General features: G+C 35.5%; 1 protein-coding gene across 3 annotated transcripts in view; it reads left to right on the top strand.

The window, feature by feature from the left end:
* Positions 1-20,834, top strand: part of PARD3B (par-3 family cell polarity regulator beta) — a 1,146,560-nt gene that overhangs the window by 571,480 nt on the left and 554,246 nt on the right. The window contains exon 1 of one of the 3 annotated variants that reach the window (XM_010352640.2): positions 20,652-20,732. The exons of the other annotated variants lie outside the window; for them this stretch is intronic. Within the exon in view, the coding sequence (XP_010350942.1) occupies positions 20,730-20,732 (3 nt within the window). The 5' untranslated portion in view covers positions 20,652-20,729. Of the gene's footprint in view, positions 1-20,651; positions 20,733-20,834 lie in introns of those variants that run through there. 3 annotated transcript variants of the gene reach the window in all.

Below are 20,834 nucleotides of genomic sequence, written 5' to 3' on the forward strand. Positions count from 1 at the left end.
AGCTGTGTTATTCCATATAAAGAAGATTGGTTCTGGTGGTGCCCTGCTGTGGTGAATTTTGAAAAGATGTCAAAAAACTTGTCTTATTTGCTTTGAAGTAAGAAACCAAGATAAAACTGAAATAAAATTAAAAGGAGCTTAGACAACATTTCATCTCATGCTATTTTTTCGGAGAAAAAAAGTCCAAATGTATATAGTAACCTTGGAAGTAAGTCTGTAGACATTATCAAATCAATCTAAATTGAGTTAGTGTATATGTGGTAGGCAGAAACTGGTAGAAATTAGTTTATCTTCCCCAGACTCTTTCTGTTTTCTTTGTACAGAGTAGGATAAACTCGTTTTTAGACCTGATTAGGTTTCTTTGTTGCTTTTTTCCCCCCTTTCCCTAAAAGGGCAAGGATTGTCCATATTTTGTTCAATTCACACCAGGCGTTAGAACAGCCCTAGACACATGTATGACATCTGTAGCTATTATTGGAAAGATATGTTGAATATAAAACCTGAAACATTTCCACATAAGGAATATAAACAATGATCCCCAATGTTTTGTAGTTTCACTGGTTATAAACAACAAATTGAAGCTATAGGGCTGATTCTTGTGATATACATGCAAGTGAGCAACCTAGCCCACACATAATCCTCTTTATCCTATTAACAGGATCGCTACAAAATGCACTTCAGTCCCATTAGACAAATGGTAAAGCTGTTGTATGACTAATCTTAGTGGACATTTTAAAAGCTTATTTTAAATATCCATTGCTGCTTTTATTTCAATGTATCTTTTTCTAGTTGGATCCATTTATTCCTAGAGCTCCTCATTTATAAGTTCAGATTGTATTGAGAATATTTGTGTCAAAATGCTTGATTTATATAGTACTTTCTGAAATAATTTTGCTAATCTTCAAATTGTTTGAATAAAAACAAAGACTTATTAATTACAAAAAAATTTGAAAAGACTATTTTGTCATTAACTTTTATGCTAAGAATTATATATCTTATGTAATATATTTGCATATGTCAATGATTTTTCCACTCATTTGAACTTTTAAAAGTTGCTAATTTATAAAGGAGTCATCTAATTCTACCTTGATGGATTTGAAAGGAGAACTTAATAGTACTTTATGGGACTACTTCAGAAGAACTATCATATGTCATCTATTGCCTATTGCATTCAGAATGAACAACTTATCTTCATGGAGAATGATACTACTGACTTAGTTGCTCTGCCCTCTATGTCATTCTTAGTGAAAAATGCTGTAATCAGGTGAGCTTTTAGTAATCATGACTGTCTGATGTATCAAAGAGGTTTATTAAAACTCAGAAGCAGCTGTGGCATAGTAGAATATTCTCAGTCATTGTGCATCACAAAATCTACAAATGTTGAGAGTATGACTTTTCTTTAATCTGTAAATGGCAGCACCCAATGACCCAGATTCCCCTTCTGTTTCACGTGTGCTCAAAAGAAAACAAAAAACAAGCTGCCAGGTTTCCAACTTAATCCTTAACAATAACAATCTTCCAAGACTCCATATTTTCCTAGATCATTTAGACAAATGTTATTCTACATCAAAATATAATTAAATGATCCAATGTCAGTTTAAATGGCATTATTGGTGTATTATTTCCAAATAATTGTGATTTGTGGTGCTGCTGACTGCTTTTATAATTAAGTGTTCTGTAGCTCACTGAATATTGTTAACTTTGTTGTAGTGCCCAAAGGCAAAAATTGTCATGGGTACAGTTTTATAAATCAAACTCATTAATAAATAATATTGTTATTATGACTGGAATAAAGAGAACCATATAGGATGACTTTTTATAAACATTACTACTTACAATTTGAAATGATTTTAAATGGAGGATTGTACATAATGTATTGTAATGAGACCATCCCTTCCAGACTTATAGGTATTTCACACCAAATTTCACAGTGAAGGAATGTTCAAGAGCTTCCAGAAAGTTAGACAATGAATTTTTATCTTATGATGTTTTCTTCCTTAAATTTAGAAGTTTTGTACTAGTAAACTTTGGTACTTGTAGATTTCATTGCTCATGGTGAAGATATTAATTATTGGATACAATGATTAAATGCTCCTGTATGAAAATTATGTTTACAGTTAATATATAGGAAGTACAACTTAACTCAGTAACATTTTAATTCACCCTTAAAAAAGAAAAGGAAAATCTAAGATCATATATTAAGAAAGATTTATATGCCTATGAGAGTTTAAAATTCAACTTATCTCCAAGAAGACAAGAAACTTTACCTCTTTTTTAAGTTGCAAAATTATTTCTATACTTACTATTTCTTCATAAGAAATAGTTTAAAACATGTTGACCATAACTGCCTTGCCTTTATAAGAATTTTTAATAGACATTTTTTTCTGATATAATCATGAAAATATCCAAGACACTCCAAAAGAAACATTTTTCTTGACCTCTGTGGTTAAACTTTTTTCATAAACACATACTTTTGCTTTGTATTGTACCATTCAAAGTAAGAATCAAATTTTAAACTGGTAATGTTCAAACTTATGGAACTAATACTCGTCAAAAATAAATATTGGTAAAATATCCCATGACAAAAATGAACCACTGCTTGTAGTTATTTAAAGCTGTGAAATTATAAATTTTATTATATGAAAAATTACAACTAGTTTATAATTAACAGTGAAGATCATAGTAATTAAATTCGTACAATATGCTGTCTTATAAGAACTTTCTTTTCTTTAAACTTTCAGTTTTACCTAACTTCATGATGCTGAATGATTGTAATTGCTTTGTAAAGTTCTGAAGTGCAAGTTTAAAGCTGTCTGGTTAATTGTAGTCTCAACTGGCTAATTCTTACATAGCTAGATTGATGCAGCTTAAGAAAACAAAGTCAATCAAAAGTATTGGTCACTAATGCTTCAAACAATCCCATTAATTGTCTGGTGACTTCAAGGAGGTCTAAAACTTCTGGTTAAAAAATTGTCTCTTGTTATGCCAATTACCCTTTCCACAGTTCGGATCACATCCTAGGAGACTGCAGATTGAGTTCCATATCATTTCAATAAATGTTATTTTAAATGTTAACATACTTCAGATTCAATATATATAGTTTAGGGCTTCTCAAAATTTGTACCACAGATTTCTAGCTCTCTAGATTGGGGATTCTCAGCCCCCAGCCATGGGCTAGTACTGGTCCATGGCCTGTTAGGAGCCAGGCTGCATAGCAGGAGGTGAGCAGTGGGCAAGAAAGCACTGCCTGTGCCCAGGCTCCTGTCAAATCAGTGGCAGCATTAGGTTCTCATAGCAGTGTGGATCCTGTTGTGAACTGTGGATCTAGGTTGCATGCTCCTTATGAGAATCTAACTAATGTCTGATGATCTGAGGTGGAACAGTTTCATCCCAAAACCATTACCCCATTTCCCCTGCCCCCTTCCATGAAACCTGTCCCTGGTGCTAAAAAGGTACTCTAGATAATCTCAGTTTATATAAGATCTGAAAGTGCTATATACTGTGTTCCCTCCATGGAGTTCACAATATAGCAAGTTAAATATTCTGAGTAAACTACTATTTCGTAAATTCATTTGACTACAGGATCATTTTGGAAGCACCATCCACTAACATCCCATAGAAGACATTGTGAGAAATACTGCGTCACAACTCATTAATAGCAACAAAGCTACCCCTAAATCTGGTCCACCAATCACACATCATTTGCTTCATTATCTTTGTGTGTGTGTGTGTGTGTGTGTGTGTATAAAATCAAGATTTAGATTGACAGGTGAGTAGAGAGGGAGAGAGGAGTATTGTCATTTCTAAGAAATGTCAAAAATCACGGTGCTTGAAAAGGCTTGAAAGATCAGGGACTTGGCTTCCTTTAGAGCCTTGAACAAATCACAGAACTTTGCTTAGTTTTGTTTTGCTTTTGTCAGTTTTATTTATCAGTTGACAGTGTCAGACAACTTGCCTTTGAGTTATCAAGTTTCATGACTCAAGGCTAATTTTCTGTTTCTTTTCTTTTCCATTTTTAAGAACTTGGGTCTAGAATAAAAGATAAGTAACAATTCAGATATACCCTTTTGCAGGGTACTCTCAGCATTTTGCTGGGTGTTTCTCTTGATGCATGCATGTTTGACTTTAGAGGCAGCCCATGAAGGTCATTCATTCTCTAGCTCTGTGAGTGATCTCCGTTACTTGAAGAAGCCAAAAATGCAGAGCCTTCTGCACACCTCCTAAATCTTATGTATAATGAAATATTCTATGATTACAAGGATATCTAAACCAATGCAATGATTGGTAGAGAACAGGTGAGAGAGATGACTGAGAGATAACAGAATAGTTTTGGATATACTTGGGGATTTTTGATTATAGAAAGCATGAGCATTAAGAAATAACACTTATTTAAAAGAGACTGTTCAGCTGAATACCTGTGTTGCTACTAATCACTTCGTAGCTCCTTATTTTCCTATTTAAACAATAAAAGACAGTTGGCCATAGAAATTTTTGTGTTGAGGTGGGGAAGTTTATAAAGGAATAGAACCCGTGATCATTTCAATGTCTCTTTTAATGGAAAGTAGTTATTTGCATTTGTCCCAAATTAAACTTACCTAATTATTAAAATGCTACCCTTTGATTTTTAACTTAATAATTATGAATAACTTCATTGTGGTTTTAATCCCAGGGAGTCAGTTTATGTCTATATAACATGCATGGCTTTCCAAAAAGGTGATTTATGTAATTAAGAGTGAGGTATAGTTTATTTATGACAAGGTGCTTTTGCATGGTTAAATGTTTAACCTGAACTAATTAGGAGCCTTGAGAATTTTAGTTGGCAAGTTAAGGCATTCAAAACTCTGAATGGATATTTATAATTTAGCTTTGTTTCTTTTATAAGATGTGACAGAGCAATTTAGTATTGTAGGTTCACTCAATGGCTATTGCGGCATCATTCTTCATAATTTTTATTAATTGTATGGTTTTCCTTTTATGTTTTCAGGTGAGAGTATTTCTTTTCTAAAGATAGAGCAAAGATCCACTTTTTTTCCTGAGTAATTCTGTCTCTTTACTTAAAGAATGCTGCTTAATCCATTATGGTTCACATAAGTATTCTATCAAGATAGAAATTTAAAGTAAATGTGACTTCATTAATTTAAACTTGCAGTATTTTGCTTAAATTCACATCATTTTTTTAATCCATAGAGTAAGTGTGGTGATTGTAAAACATGTTAATAAAATATTTGACACCGTTTCAGTGAAGAGCTGAGGTCTAATGTCCTCTCTTCTTGAATCTGGACTGGCCCAGTGACTTAATTGAAAATCATAGCATGCGACAGACTTTGTGTGACTTCTGAGACTAGTTTAGAAAAGGCTGCATATGTAGCTTCCATCTGATTCCCTTGGGCATTCACTCTGGGACAAGCCAGCTGCCATGTGAGAAATTCCATTTCTCTGAGTCCACTTTGCTAGAAAGGCCATGTGTAGACAATCTAGTTGGCAGCCATGGCAGGTCTCCCAGCTTGCAACTCGCATCAATGGCCAGCCACGTAAGTGAGCCCTCGTGGATGCCCAGACCTGTGGAGCCTTAGCAGCAGCCTGACTCTACATCTGATTGCAGCCTTGTGAGAGACCCCCAAGCGAGGGCTGCCCAGCTTAGTCTTTCCTGAATCCCTCACCCACAAACTCTATGAGATGTAAATATGTAAACCAGAATACATATTGCTTTATACCACTGAGTTGCCTGATGATTTGCTATGCAGCAATAAGTACCAGAAAAAGTAGGTTCAATACATTACATAAATCTGTTCTTACATGACCTGTTTTAAAAGATAACCATGATTTAAATAAATTACTTTATCTCAAAAAGCTAATCCAATTTTATTATTACCTTGTGTCTTAGTCTGTTTGTGCTGCTATTCATAGCAAAATACCCGAGACTAGGTAATTTATAAAGAACAGAAATTCGTTTCTCACATTGCTAGAGGCAGGAAGTCTAAGATCAAGGCACCGGCAGGTTTAGTGTCTGGTAAGGGATTCTCTGTGTTTACAATATGGCACCCTGTTGTCGTATCCTTACATGACAGAAGACAGAAGGGCAAAAAGAGCAAAAGGGACAAAAAAGGCTTAGCCAGTTCCCTCCAGCCCTTTTATAAGGCATTAATCCATTCATGAGGGCCGGTCACTCATGACCTGATCACCTCCCAAAGGCCACACTTCTTAATACTGTTGCATTGGGGATTCAGTTTCATCGTGAATTTTACAGGGCACGCAAATCTTGAGGGGGATCATAGCACCTTCTGAGAGCAAGTTTTAGAAATTAGTAATATGTTATTCTCAGTATACATAAATAATGTGTGCTGATAATATAAACCATAAATTTATATCTTAACCAAAAATCATTTAATTATACTAACATAAAAATGAATGTGCTAAAGAGTTTAATTCTCCATGAATTATAAAATCACAGGCAGATACCGTATAGTTTATTTAAAGATTCTAAGAGGTTTTCTGTACTCATACTTTACTACCCAGAAATCAACCATTTTCCAGTAAGTTCAACTTGGTGAGCTATGATCAATAGAATTAGAACTTTTCAGGTTCTTGCTTGGAGCCTTTTATCTGTGTACATTTAAACTAGTATTTTTTATTATAGAAATAATATATCCACATGCTCAAAATTCAAATCATTAAAAAGTAAAATGAAAACTCAGCCTTCCTGGCTTCTATTTTGTTTTAGTCCCACAGGCAAACCCTTATCACAGTTGCTGTTTTTACATTTTTAAGGTGGCTATGATAAAACTTCAAATTAAATTTTACATGTATTCCCCTTTCTCTTGATTTGTCAACTTTATAGAATATCTACTCTTGATTACCTGCTATTGTAGATGAGTAATTTCTTACATTTAGGTTACCTCCTATCTCTCTTTCTGCTGCTCTGCTTCTGGTTGTGTGTAATTTTCAGGTTAATGATTATTTTCAGATTAATTATTGCCTTTATAGCTTTAAATAATGTACTTAAACATCTATTTCTTGATTTGCCCACCCTAGCCAATATTTCTTACTCCTTGAAATGAAAAGGGAAAAAATAAGAATACTTTTCCTTATATTAACTTTTCCTTGATTCATCACTATGTTTGTATAAATCCATTGTTACTTTTATCTAAAAATCTGTTTCATTCTACTGTTGATGAATATTTCAGTTATCCCTTTAGGACCATTAAGAATGCTGCTATGAGCATCTTGCACTGTCTTTGGTGCACAGATGTACTTGTGTTGCTAAGTGTGTACACTGTGAGTTAAAGGCTGTGTGTATAATACCAGTTTTCAAATAGCTATACTAAATGATACTCACATCAGCAGTATGAGACAGTAGGAATTCCGTATCCTTACCAACAGATGGTACTGTTTTTGTCTTTTTCATTTTAGCTATTTTGATGGGTATGTTATGGTATAAAATTAGGTTTAATTTTTATTTTCTTGAGGATTAAGGAGGTTGAGCACCTCTTCCTATGTTTATTGGCCATATGTTTATTTTATGAAATACTTATATAGATAGGTCTCTTACCCATAATTCTGCTGGATTTTCTCCATCTCCCTCCTCTCTGTCATCACTTTGTAGATTTTCTTTATATATTCTCTATAACAACCCTTTTATCAAAAACATCGGTTGCAGGTATCTGCTTGTGCCTTGCTCTTTTCACTCTTTATTTGGTATCCTGGGTGAATAGTTGTTTTAAGCTAGTTCAATCTATCAGTCTTTTCCTTTATGGATGGTGTTTTTTATATTCTGTTAATATATCTTTCCCTATTCCCAAATCATAAACATGTTCTTTCCTATTTTTGTGAAGTTGTATTAGTATTTTTGTCATTTGTTTTAAAATCTGTAATCTACCTGAAGTTTATTTTTTTCTGTGATATAGTCTAGAGGTACATTTGTATTTTTAAAATATATTTATACATAGTTCACTCAGCACCATTTATCCATTTATTTTTTATGGAGAAAATGTAGGTTTACTTATTACTTTCTAGTCTCTATGCCATTGTCCTTTTTTGCTATGATGCTAAGACCTATATTATACTGTTAAATAGAAATGGTGACAACAGATACTATTATGATCCTCTCAATATCTGTAGAACACATTTAGATTTTTGCCATTAAATATGATATTAGTTCTAAGTTTTTTAATAGAGTCCCTGTGTTAGGTTGAAGAAGATTCCTTCTATTCCTAGTAGGCTGAGGTTTTTAATCATAAAAAGTGTTAAATTTTGTCAAATGTTATTTCTACATCTGTTTCTTTTGTCTGATAATGTGGTAAATTACATTGATGGATTTTTGAATGTTAAATCAAGTTTGCATTCCTGCTGAAAATCCATTTAATTAAGATAATATTATCTTTTGTATATGTTACTGTGTTTAATTTACTAATAGTTGATTAAATATTTTTGCCTCTCTATCTATGAGGGTTACTGGTCCCTGGCTTTCTTTTTTGAGTAATGTGTTTATATGGCCTAGGTTTCATGGTAATGCTAGTTTATATAATGTGTTGGGAAGTGTTCTCTTCTTTATTATTTCTGAAAGAGTTTTTGTAGGATTAGTTGTATCTTTCTCAACTGTTTGAGACGTAGTAATCTGGGCCTGGAGTTATCTTTGTTTCGAGGTTTATAAATCTATATTCAATTTCTTCATTTGATATAGAGCCCTTTAAGTTCCATCTTTCTTATTGGATCATTACTGATAATTGGGTCATTCGAGAAATATGTCAGTTTCATATAAATTTTCATATATTGGCATAAATAATATAGTTCTTTTGTTTTTCTATTATTGTCTGTGGAATCTGCAGTGGTGTTCCCTTTTTCATTCTTGACGTTGATACAGTAGTCCCCTTTTACCCACAGGAAATACATTCCAAGATCCCCTGTAGATGCCTGAAAATACAGATAGGACTGAACTCTATAGTATACACACACACCTGTGATAAAGCATAATTTATAAATTATGCACAGTAAGATTAACAGCACTAATAATAGAACAATTATAACAATGTGCTGTGATAAAAGTTATGGAAATATGTGTTTGCTTTCATGCTTACGTGTACTTTCTCTCTCTGTCTCTCTCTAAATATCTTCTTGTGCTGTACTCACCTATTTTCAAACCTGGAAAACTGATAACGCAGAAAGCAAAACTGCAGATAAGAAGACACTACTGTAATTTATATCTTCTTTCTCATTCTATCTAGATGTTTGTTAATTTTCTACATCTTTTCCAAAAAACTCAGCTTTTGATTTCATTAATTTTGTTTCCTGTTACATGTCCATGTTTTATTGGTTTCCATTCTTATTTATAGTGTTTTCTTCTGCTTAATTGTTCTTTAGTTTTTTCAAGTGGAAGCTTAGGTAATTTATTTTAGAGGAGATTAATGTAAATATCTTCAGACCAATACATTTGAAACCTTTGTTTTAATGGGCAACATATTACTAACTAAGGCTCTACTGAGAAAACTTGAAGGCCTAAATTAGAAGCATAATCTTAAGGGAAATTACACTAAAAGTTAAAATATATATAATATAATATATAATATATATATATATATTTTCTTTTTTGAGACAGAGTCTAGCTCTATCACCCAGGCTGGAGTGCAGTGATGTGATCCCAGCTCACTGCAACCTCTGCCTCCTGGGTTCAAGTGATTCTCCTGCCTCAGCCTCCCAAGTTACTGGGCTTACAGGTGCACACCACCATGCCTGGCTAATTTTTTGTATTTTTAGTAAAAACGGGGTTTCACCATGCTGGCCAGGTTGGTCTCGAACTCCTGACCTCATGATCTGCCCATCTCAGCCTCCCAAAGTGCTGGGATTACAGATGTGAGCCACCGCGCCTAGCCAAAATATATCGATTTTTTTTTTAATAGGGAAAGGTGCTAGACTGTTGTATAGTAATATTCTTCTAGATCTTCAAAAGGGACATAACCTTAGTAGCACAAAAGTGGTTTTAAGAATGGGGGAAAAAAAGAGAAAATACTTTACAAGTTACTTGGAAATTCATCTAGTCTTAAACTAAGTAAAAATGGTATGAAAGGATGAGCAATAGGCTGATTTCACTTACAAAAATCAGCATCATGGTAGATAAAGGGCCAATTATGGTTTTAAAAACCTGAACACATTCCTGACCTACCCCCTCTTTGATTTTAATATTGTTTGTGCCTCTTCTCTTTCATTTCTTTATGTTTATCAGTCTTACTGTTGACTTTTCTCTTTGATTCTTCTTTTATTTTTTTGAGGAAACAATTTTTGCCCTCCAAATTAATGATTTCAAATGTGGCTGTATTTTCTGTTTTATTTCTTTATTGTTTATATTCATGTCTTCATTGCTTTAGACTTATTTTTTAGTGTTTTCAACCCTTTTTATGGTTTAGAAACTTTTTTAACATCTTTTTTATTGAATATTTTAAACATACACAAAAAGAGATTAGTGTTATGAACCTCCATGTGCCCATCAGCTAGTTTCCATAATCAGCAACACATTGCCCTCTTGTTTATTTTCCCATTGCATAATTTTACTTTAATACTGCAAAGCAGCTTCCCAACATCACATTTATATGTGAATACTTCAGTGTACGTCCCTAACAGAAACTCTTAAACAAAATCACTGTGTCATCATTACACCTGACAAAAGTAGTGAATAATTCTTTAAATATCTCCTAATATTTTGTCCATATTTAAACGTATTCAAATATCTCAAAAAATGTAAGAGTCAGTTTCTGTGCAATAGAATCTAAAATGTGCCTACACATTGCATCTGTCTGTTATGACTCTTTGCATTCTTATTGTATAATTGTTTTTCTTTCTATTTTTTATCTTAATTTCTTAGAATTTAGAGAAAAACCAGACTTTTATATATAGAAAAGAATTCTGGAATTAGCAGATTGCCGCCTTATGGTATCATCCAAGTTGTTTCTTCATTCCCTGAATTTTCTGTTGTTAGATCTAGAGACTTGATTGGCTTCAGGATCATTCTTTCAGCAAGAGTATTTCATAGGTGATGCTTTGAACTTACTACTTCTCTGAATCCCTTTGTAAGGAACATGTCTTATTGCCGCAGAGCTTTCGGATGATAGCTACTGGGTCCTTCCTTTCTATAATTCACCATCGCTCTTTCATTTGATGTTTTTATCATCTATTGCAATCTTTCTTTTTCAAAATAAACATTTAATTTTTAAAATGTTGTTATGTAACTTCTTTTACTGTTCTACATATTTCTGAATTTTTATTGTGACTTTCTCTTTTATGTAGGTTGTTTAGGTAACATACTTCCTATAAAGTTTCCTAATGTGCAGTGGTGAGGATTTTGCTTGTTTCTAGTTTTCTTTTTGTTATTGATCTTAACTGCACTGTGGTCAGATAACAAGATGCAATATGTGTATTTATAGGCTCTTTAGTGTCTATTCAGGTTGTTTTATGTCATAGTATATGGTCATATTTTTTCTCTATATGTTCCTTTCCTTTTAAAGATAATAAATTTTTCTCTATATATTCCTTTCCTAATATGTTTCTTGTATGCCTTTGCTTGAAAACATTATTAGATGCCACTTTCTATTTTCATGTAAACATTATACCAAAGTTTCTAGTTGTTCTGCTTAAATACCTGATATCCTTTAGTCTGTAGTAACTGGTAGTTATTGAAAGTACATTAAATTCTCCATTATGATGCTGGATTTGTCAATCTGCTTGTAATTGTATCCGTCTTTTATATTAGGAGGCTACGTTGTTAGGTGCATAGGTTGGAATTTGTTACATGTTTCTCTGGATTGTTCTTTTTTCTTTATGTAATTAATGACCTTTTAATTCCCTAATAATATTTTATTAACAGTCTTTTGTCTGATATTAACATAGTAGTACAAGTTTTTTTAAGTTAGTACCTACTATCTTGCTGCCTTTCAGTGTTATCATATTTAGATATGACTCTTAGCTAAAGATAAGAGACATTCAGTGATCACTGGGTTTTATTTTTTTAATCTGAAAATCTCTGTGTTTAATTATTTCATTTTAAAACATGGAAAATCTTTAGAACTTTTTTCTAAAAGAGTAGACCCTTATTCAAACAAAATATTTTTAATTACAAAGTAAGTGAGTTTATTTTTATGTAAAAATTGTTGCCATTACAAAGTATTGTTTCATATTACATTATAAATTATCCATGATATGATTTTTTGATTTAAACAAGAAATATATATGTTATCATTCATTGCTTTTCCTTGACATTTATGTATTTTAAACATAACTGTTGGGGTTTTCACCTTCTTCGTACTTTTTATCTTAAAGTTAGCATTATTTAAATTATTTTAGGTATTTTCCATCAAATTATTGACCCTAAAACCTTTAGTGCTATTTCTATATTCAGTATATATTTACATTTTAATTATATTTGAAAGTATTTAATTTTTGTATTCATTTGAGGAATGAAGTATAACAATATATCTTTTCACTATTTTCTCATATTTATGATGACTGGGTTGCATTCGTGCAAATTATTATCATTCTGGTGCATTATGTAAGTCAGTATCTTCCAAAGTAAGATTTAAAATGTGGTCAGAATTGTTCATTGCAGAAAGGAACCTTGAGAGAGTGCTGGGAAACAATAAAAGGTCAAATTTAATGCCTTCAAGAACGTGTGGTGATGCTGTTGCTAGCAAGAACATACTGCTTTATTCGTTGCATAGCTTTATTAGTAGGTGTAGGTTACTACCACTCAGTGTAGTTTCCAGCCTTTCAAGTGAAAGAGAGCTGGCCTAATTAATTATGGCATTTCTAATCTCACTTAATTTGTTATTTTTGTGAAGACTTCAACAAGTCCTACTGGTTTTTCCCCCAGGTGACAGTAAATATTACAGAACTAATACACTTTACAAAATGGGTATTGAAGTGCACCTCTTTGGAAAGCTGTATAGTGCAGACATATTTTTATGACAGGAGCATTCTAAATGGGATCTCATGTGGCCTCTTTATTTTCCATGAAGATGCACATAGAATATGAAAGGGAGTAAACATGTGGCTTATGTGGGAGCAATTACAAAGTTCTCTTTGTATTTCCTGAGTCCAAAGGCATCCATTCACACCTAGTTCTGCATGGTTTGAGTTGCTTCTCTGTCAATTTTTTTCCCAGTGAATATAGTTTGAAAACTCTAGCTACTGTGACAGTATTTTGGTTTTAGATATTTTTGTTATGGTTTTAAAGTAATTAACCCCTTGCTACTTTATATGTTTCATGACAATGGTGGAGGGAATGGGGGGAAACCTTTGGAGGCACTCCTGAAAGAATGGAGAGAGAAATTCATCTCCAGTCAACATAGGGTCTGATGCAGTTAGAAGCAAAGGTTTAGGGCCAGCCCCCTGCTCCACCACCGCTGCCCGTTCACCACTGGATGGTGAAGCCCACAAGGGTGGGTGTGACTCATCTGCATATCCAGCCCCTACCAGAAGTAGGGGATGAATCAAATTGTGCAATTCAGGGACTATGGCAATTGAAAGCCAGATGCTTAGACCGCTAAGCCATCCCTTCTGGCACATTGTAAACCATGGTGTTGTAAATACAGCAGATAATTGAAATTCAGATTTTACATATAGGCACTGTTAGCAGCCCTCCTGTAACTTTCATTGCTGAGTCTTCGAAGTGTATGTAACAGTTCGTATTAAGGCAATTGCTGTCAAAATTACTTAAGCATTTTTATTTTTTCTTATTTTCTTAAACTCTTCTTTGATGAGAATATTCATAATACAAACAAAAGACAAGCATCTGAACTTAAAAGTACATCCCAACTGAATATGGAAAATACTATATATTTTCAGAAATAAAGTTTTGAACTCCCCATTTGGTTTCTTTCAAGTTTTTGCTTTAAACAAAATGCAGTTTTTTTAAGAAAAAAACCTTACTACTCCATTGATTCAAACTGTCATCCTTCTTTGTCCGTCATATAATGTGTACTTTCCATAAATTAACTGCTTCACTTCGTTTTATACCAATCAAATTACAGTGGTCCTTAGGCTTAAGTAGGTCACAGGACTTGGCTTCTTATAACCCTCAAAGCCCCTTAGCTTTTTATAAACGCCATCAAGCATGCCATTTGATCTGATCTGTACATTTTCTCTTTTTTTTCTTCCTGTCTTCAATATTATGGACAAAATTTGAAATATTTTAGTAGGTTGTCTACATTTTATAAAACCTGTTTATGTAATGAGACTGTTACAAATGAGAGTAATGAATGCGATGAAGTGAAGAATTTTTTGAAATGATGTTACCTTATTGAAAAGTAGATAGAGAAAGTAAAAAGTCTGTGAAGAGTGGTGGTTTGAATGGAGCAGTCAACCTGGGATGAATGTCACCATTTCATTGGTGTTAGTATTAGACATTTCAAATGGCAAAATTATATCACCAATAATATTATTTAAAAAAAGGAAAAACAGCTCTACCAGGCTTGAAGTGACCCTGACCATCATAGCTATTCAAACAGAATGGGTGTTGTATCATTCCATGTGAATATCATGTGTTGATCGGAAGTCATACCAAAGAAATACTTAAAGTGCATCTTCTAATGTGACAGTGTAATCATAAGGACATCAGAGTTAAGCCAATTATTCTAGTTCACTGCAGTTTTAAATTGAAAGCTATTTTTGTGCAGTGGCATCTAGATGAATGTGATTCTCAGAGACAGGTAAATGGTATGAGGTTCTAAAGAGTTTGCAACCGTGATCCAAATGATGATGACTGAGTTCCCGCAGTGAGGCCATAACTCATGGGCAGTCACCAGTCTTTCCAGTACTGAGAAGTCATCATTAGCACCCTTATGGAAACTGAGGATCATGATAGAAACATACTCAGTGATGCGTTTGACAACTGTACAGAGTAACTTCCTTTAGAGGGAAAGATTAAAATTTGACAGAGTTTGAGCATAAATAAGGAAATAAGACTAGGTCTAGATGCATGAGTACATTGAGGATTGAATTATTCAATCCAAGTGGACAGAAAGAAAATAAATAGATTGTTATATTTCTTTCTTAAAATAATAGGGTAAAATGTGATAAGCTGGGCTTGGGGGGATGACTGAGTTGCTTTGAAAAATAATGGGAAAGAAAACCAACCAGTTTTGCTCTGTTTTAAGCCATTTGGACCATAGGCACAAAATTCAGAGGGAGAGAAAACTATGTTAAGTAAAAATCAACCCTCAACTTTCGCTACGTTTGGGCAGAACTCTAGGAACAGTGAGACAAATTCATGTCACATTAATGAAAAGAGTTACTGACTTACACTGTCCTCTTTCTCTTCCTTTGTATGTCTTTCTGTCTCCTGGTCTCCACCTCTTTGTGTCAATAATAGAGATTTATGGGAATGACTGCCAATCATAATGCAAAGTATGTAGAATTTTACAACACTTATGACTGTCTTTTTTTTTTTTTTTTTTTTTCTTTTTGAGATGGAGTCTTGCTCTGTCACCAGACTGGAGTGTGGTGGCCTGATCTCAGCTCACTGCAACCTCTGCCTCCCAGGTTCAAGCGATTCTGCTGCCTCAGCCTCCTGAGTAGCTGGGACTACAGGTGCCTGCCACCACACCCAGCTAATTTTTTTTTTTTTTTTTTTTTTTTTTTTTTTGGTATTTTTAGTAGAGACGGGGTTTCACTGTGTTGGCCAGGATGGTGTCGATCTTTGATCTTGTGATCCGCCTGCCTCGGCCTCCCAGCATGCTGGGATTACAGGCGTGAGCCACCGTGCCCGGCCTGCAGTGAGGCCATAACTCATGGGCACTCTCTTTTCCTTTCTTTTTAGTTTTCTTTTTTCTTTTTCTGTTTGTTTGGAGATGAAGTCTCGCTCTTGTTCCCCAGGCTGGAGTGCAATGGCATGATCTTGGCTCACCGCAACCTCTGCCTCCAGATTTCAAGCGATTCTCCTGCCTCAGTCTCCCGAGTAGCTGGGATTATAGGCATCTGCCACTGTGCCAGGCTAATTTTTGTATTTTTAGTAGAGATGGGGTTTCACCATGTTGGCCAGGCTGGTCTCGAACTCCTGACCTCAGGTGATCTGCCCACCTTGACCTCCCCGACTCTTTCTGCAAGCTCTTAATCCTTGTGCTGACTCATAAAATATGTGCCACCTTGATGGGGACATATCTGACCATCTAACCGAGGAGGGTAAAGTTGGAGGTCAGCAAACAAATTGCATATCCTGGCTCCTTTCACTGTCCATGGCACTTTAGCCTAGTGCTATACACCAACCGCCAAACAACCAGTCGTTTCTCTGTTTTTCCTTTCTGGTGAGATGGCAAATCTGAGACCAAAATCGCATTGATTCTCCATTTCCTGAAGTCAAGGGTAGGAGTGAGTCAATTATTTTGTTCAACTTTTTTTGCACCCAGTGGATATCCTAACCCTTTACTGTTTCTGCATGCATGTACTTCAATCTTTAAGAAAAAATAAAAACCAGGTTTTTTTCTTTATTGTCATATCTGTAATTTGCTCCTTTCTCAGAGGAACGTCATCCATGAAAATTAACCAATATGTTTAATTCTATAGAACTATCGTTTTCGCATCCAGTTGCCATTCCCTCTGAAGAGCTGTTAAATGCTGTGATTTTAATCTGCTTTGATTGCCTCACAAGTGAAGAGGTCATTTGCTGTATTTTGTAGAGGTGCATCACCGGAGTGACCTCAGCTACAGAAGTATTTCCCTTGTAACAAGAGGAGAAGAGCAGAGTTTTTACATCACCACTGTGCTTAAAAACTCTTGTCTGCCAGGAAGCATGTGCTTTTCTGTGCAACCCTGGGAGTTCACTAAACGTGTGAGGTTGCATCACTGATTAGATATGGCGGAGTGATTGGACATAGTGCTGTGGGAGAAACCTTAACGTAACTGGAATGAAATGAAAATCTCTGTTTTGTTCAGACCAAGGGAAGGTTTGATTAAAAAGATTTCCTTTTTTTCATTTGGGACACTGTTTTATTGTGTCATGTGGCATTGAGTAAGTGATCTGTTACAGGTTTGAAACATAACTACTTCATGTATGTTTTTAACCGTCCCTTGCTATTGTTCTCATAACATATTAAAAATACAGTTCAGGAAAGATCCAAGTATTTACAACAGTTTCTCTGGGATTTGCTATTTCTGCATGCAATTGTGAAAAGGAGTGCTGGCCCACATTCCTCTGCTAGGGAGTATGGTGCTGCAGTCAGCTTCACAATCAGATGGCGGGTTGGGTAAGTTGGTTTGGTCAGTCATTCAGTAAATAATGAGTATCCACTCTAAACAAAACAATAAAACTCAGGCAGACAACCAGAGGTGTTTTGACATGGCTTTTTTTTCTTCCAACTTTATAAGCTAGAAGCCAGGTCAATCTTCATGAGGATTTACTGAGTGTAGATACTGTGCTCTTGGAGCCTGTTGGGAGTGGAGGTGGAGAGAGACAGGCAATGACACACATGCTATGGGAAAAGATTGGCCTGTTAGTGTGGGGAAGTTCCTTATTGAAGCTGGTTTGTAGCTCTTAGGCAAAAGCAATCAGAACATGTAAACAGTCGGCCAATTTCATCCTCTACCAGTTTTCATTGCATAAGTTTTTGGCCCCAAATAATTGCCCAACTAAGCAAGCCCATTTGTTGAGTCTGAATGGGATTCAAGGATTAATCCAGAGATGACATTTAGATTAAATCATCACTGTCTAATAGAAGCAGTTATAAATATGTAAATTAAGCAATCTGATCATAGCACACCTTGGCTGCTTCTAGTTATTCTAGTAATTGCCTGTGCAGGGTTAGTGGAAGAGATTTAAGCATTAGAGGCTGAAGTTTTTCAACCCCAAAGTAGCCAACAAATGGAATAGAAGTTAAGAACATAAGACGTTTAGTACTTACGGATTCAACATTTGAAATCATATACATATAGTACATGTAAGCCAAAGGCCCAGAGCTTGTAATAATTCATAATTTTATCATGGCACAAACTGCATCATTTACACTGGGAGGTTTGTATGTGGAGTGATGTATTTTCAAAGAGGCTCCAGAAAAGGTCGCAGCATTGGTGACCTCTCACTTTTCTGGACCTTCTTGGGGAAATAGATGAGGAGGTGGCCATTAGAATATCCTCCCCACATTCACTCAGGCTGTTTGTTGTTGTTGTTTCTAGCAACCACCACCTCCCTTGTTTAGATATGGTCCCATAGAGCAATCACTGTTTAAGGATGTGTCTGTGAAAACATTTATCATCATTTCAGTGCTACAAGTCTCTTACAATTCTGTCAAAGATATAGGCTTGGATTAGCAGCTACATATCAGTCCTTATCTTATACTTGGAAGCAGGGTGAGGTTAGAGAAAGAATAGTGGTGTCTTTCTTGGGATCTTGCTGGTACTCAGTTGAGTTGAATTATAGAACATGCAAAGGAGAACAGTAGAGGGGCCATTCATTAGTATCTTCTCTCCAGCCTCTGTGCTCCTTACTCCCCAGAATAGACTCTTCAGAACAAAAAGTGTGTACATTTTTTCATCTCTGTATCTCCAGTGCTTAGCACTGGAGTAAAGGGGACCCTCATTAAGGGCTTGTGAACTGAATGATTGCTGTTTTGCTTATGGGTTTGCTAACCCTGTTATTTCTCATTTGATGATATATTTTTGTTGAATAATGAGCGTTACTCAAAAACTTTTCCCTTGAATTCCCATGTTCAGTTTTGCTTTTGATTACAGAGTTCCTAAAGCAGAAGGCTACTAGAGGGAGAAGGTACTGAGTGAGGTCAAGGTGTAAGATGCCCATGGACATGGATGTTACCCAGGATGATAGTGAAAGATAAGGCATGAAAGAGGGAGAAAATATTAATTAAAATGATGGAGCAAGAGGAAGTGCTGGAGGACCAACTTGGAGACTAACAGGTGTGGACAATGAGAAGGAAATGATAAAGCAGCATGGTGCAGCTTCCAGAGGAGGAAACAGGAAACTCTTCTCTAGAAACAGCTCCAGGATGAGAGTGGGCAGCGTGAAGAAAATGATCATGACTCACTTCATAGGGTTGCCGAGGAAGTAGTTTATTTGGGGAAAGTTTATTGTCATTTACATCATAGTAGCAGAGACAATACTTAAGGAAGTTCTTGAGCTTATGAAAGGTTCCAGGGCATCCTGGGAACAGAGGAGGAGAAGGGTTTGGAGGTATTTGGGAGGTGATGCACCCTTGAAGGCTAAGGAAGTGCCGAAAGAAGGAGGAGCAATGGGAGAGGACAGTTGCCCCAAGAGTTGTTTCTATCTTGACCCATTATTAAGTCTAAAGAAATGAGATAGCTGAAAGAGGAGAGGAATATCGAGCGAGAGGTTCAAAGAAGATGTGCTGAGATGGGGGGCCTTGCTTGCAGTGGTCCACGCTGATCAACAATTTCTAGTCTGTAGGTTCAGGATCTGGAGGTTTCAGCATGCAAGTTTCCTTTCTCAGCTGGTGAGAACGTGATTAACTCAAGCTTCCAGCCATTGTGGAACTTAGTTGGTTTTAAATATTGGTTTAAATATATTTGATAAATAATGAAAGTCATTTTAAATTACATTATAATAAATAAAATATAGGAGCATATATAAAGAAACATAACCAGCCAGGTACAAATCAGTGCTTTCTCTTTTACTTCAATTATTTCAATCCATAAATAAAGATTAGCTTTCAATTGCACTTTAAATTCTCTTGCCAGAGATGCCTCTGGCAATGGTTCCAGCTGGCTTGCAACTTCGAATGCAGAGACAGTATCATATTGTCATATTCATCTTTGAATCCCTCCAGAGTCCAGCACAATACTCTGCACATAGAGTCTAGCATAATACTCCAGACATCATAAATATATGTTCTATTGAAAGTTAACTAAGACTCTTTAAGGAAAAGGAGCAGATTTCTTTACCCAGTAAACCCCTTGTAAGTAGAATATCTGTTGTATTTCAGACCTGTGCTAAGTGACAGGGATACCAACATGGATGAGACTCATTCCCCACCTGAAAGCTCTCACTACCAAGCAATGCAGACAGACCCGTAAAGAAATCATCACCTACCCCAAGATCAATGAATGCCATGACAGAGCTTGCACATGGCATGAAAGTGGCACTGAAAAGGAAGATTGAGTCCATGCAGAGTGTTCAGGGAGAAAGTGGCTCATACTGAGTTGGGTGTGAAGGGATGAATGGCTGGATATTTGCCAGGCAAGCAATGGTGTTCTAGAAAACTGGTGTATCTAGGCATGTGTTGAGCATCTCCGCTTTGCCAAGCACTGTTCTAGGCTTTGGGGATATATTGGTGAACAAAATAGATAAAAACCACTGCCTGCCTACTTGGAGCTTACATTTTAGCTATTGATAACCAATAGATTATTTTAATGGGACAGTGCATCCCTCTAACCCTCAAGCACTGTGTAGTTTTAAGTTTAAAACGTTTGTATTTAAATAGAAATGCATGGTGGTTTCCTCGTGTGATCAGAACATATTCTGGTCTGGCTGTAGCTACTTTTGCAGAGTCTCTCCTAACTCTTTGTTGTGTTTCTACCCTTGCTCAAAATACAAACAAACCTTTTGCTGACTGCTGCCCATGACTACAGCTGCTCTCAGCAGTTCAGACCTCTGCACCTCATTTCAAGCTGTGTTTCCACATGCTGTAAGAACCCACGATGGTGTAGCCGGCTCTGGATCACCCTACTTCTCTCCATACAGTTGTTTTTGACTCTTCCGCTGTTCCTCCTTCTTCACATAAGTCATGGTAAGGTTTGCTTCAAGTGCCTCTTAGGTTGTCTGAAGAAAACCCATCCCCAAATTGTTTATTTTCAGTAGGTCTTATAAGCTGTGAAATTGTTTTTTGAAA

The sequence above is a fragment of the Rhinopithecus roxellana genome, chromosome 14, assembly GCF_007565055.1.
Source record: "Rhinopithecus roxellana isolate Shanxi Qingling chromosome 14, ASM756505v1, whole genome shotgun sequence".
In the NCBI taxonomy this organism is placed as follows: Eukaryota; Metazoa; Chordata; class Mammalia; order Primates; family Cercopithecidae; genus Rhinopithecus; species Rhinopithecus roxellana.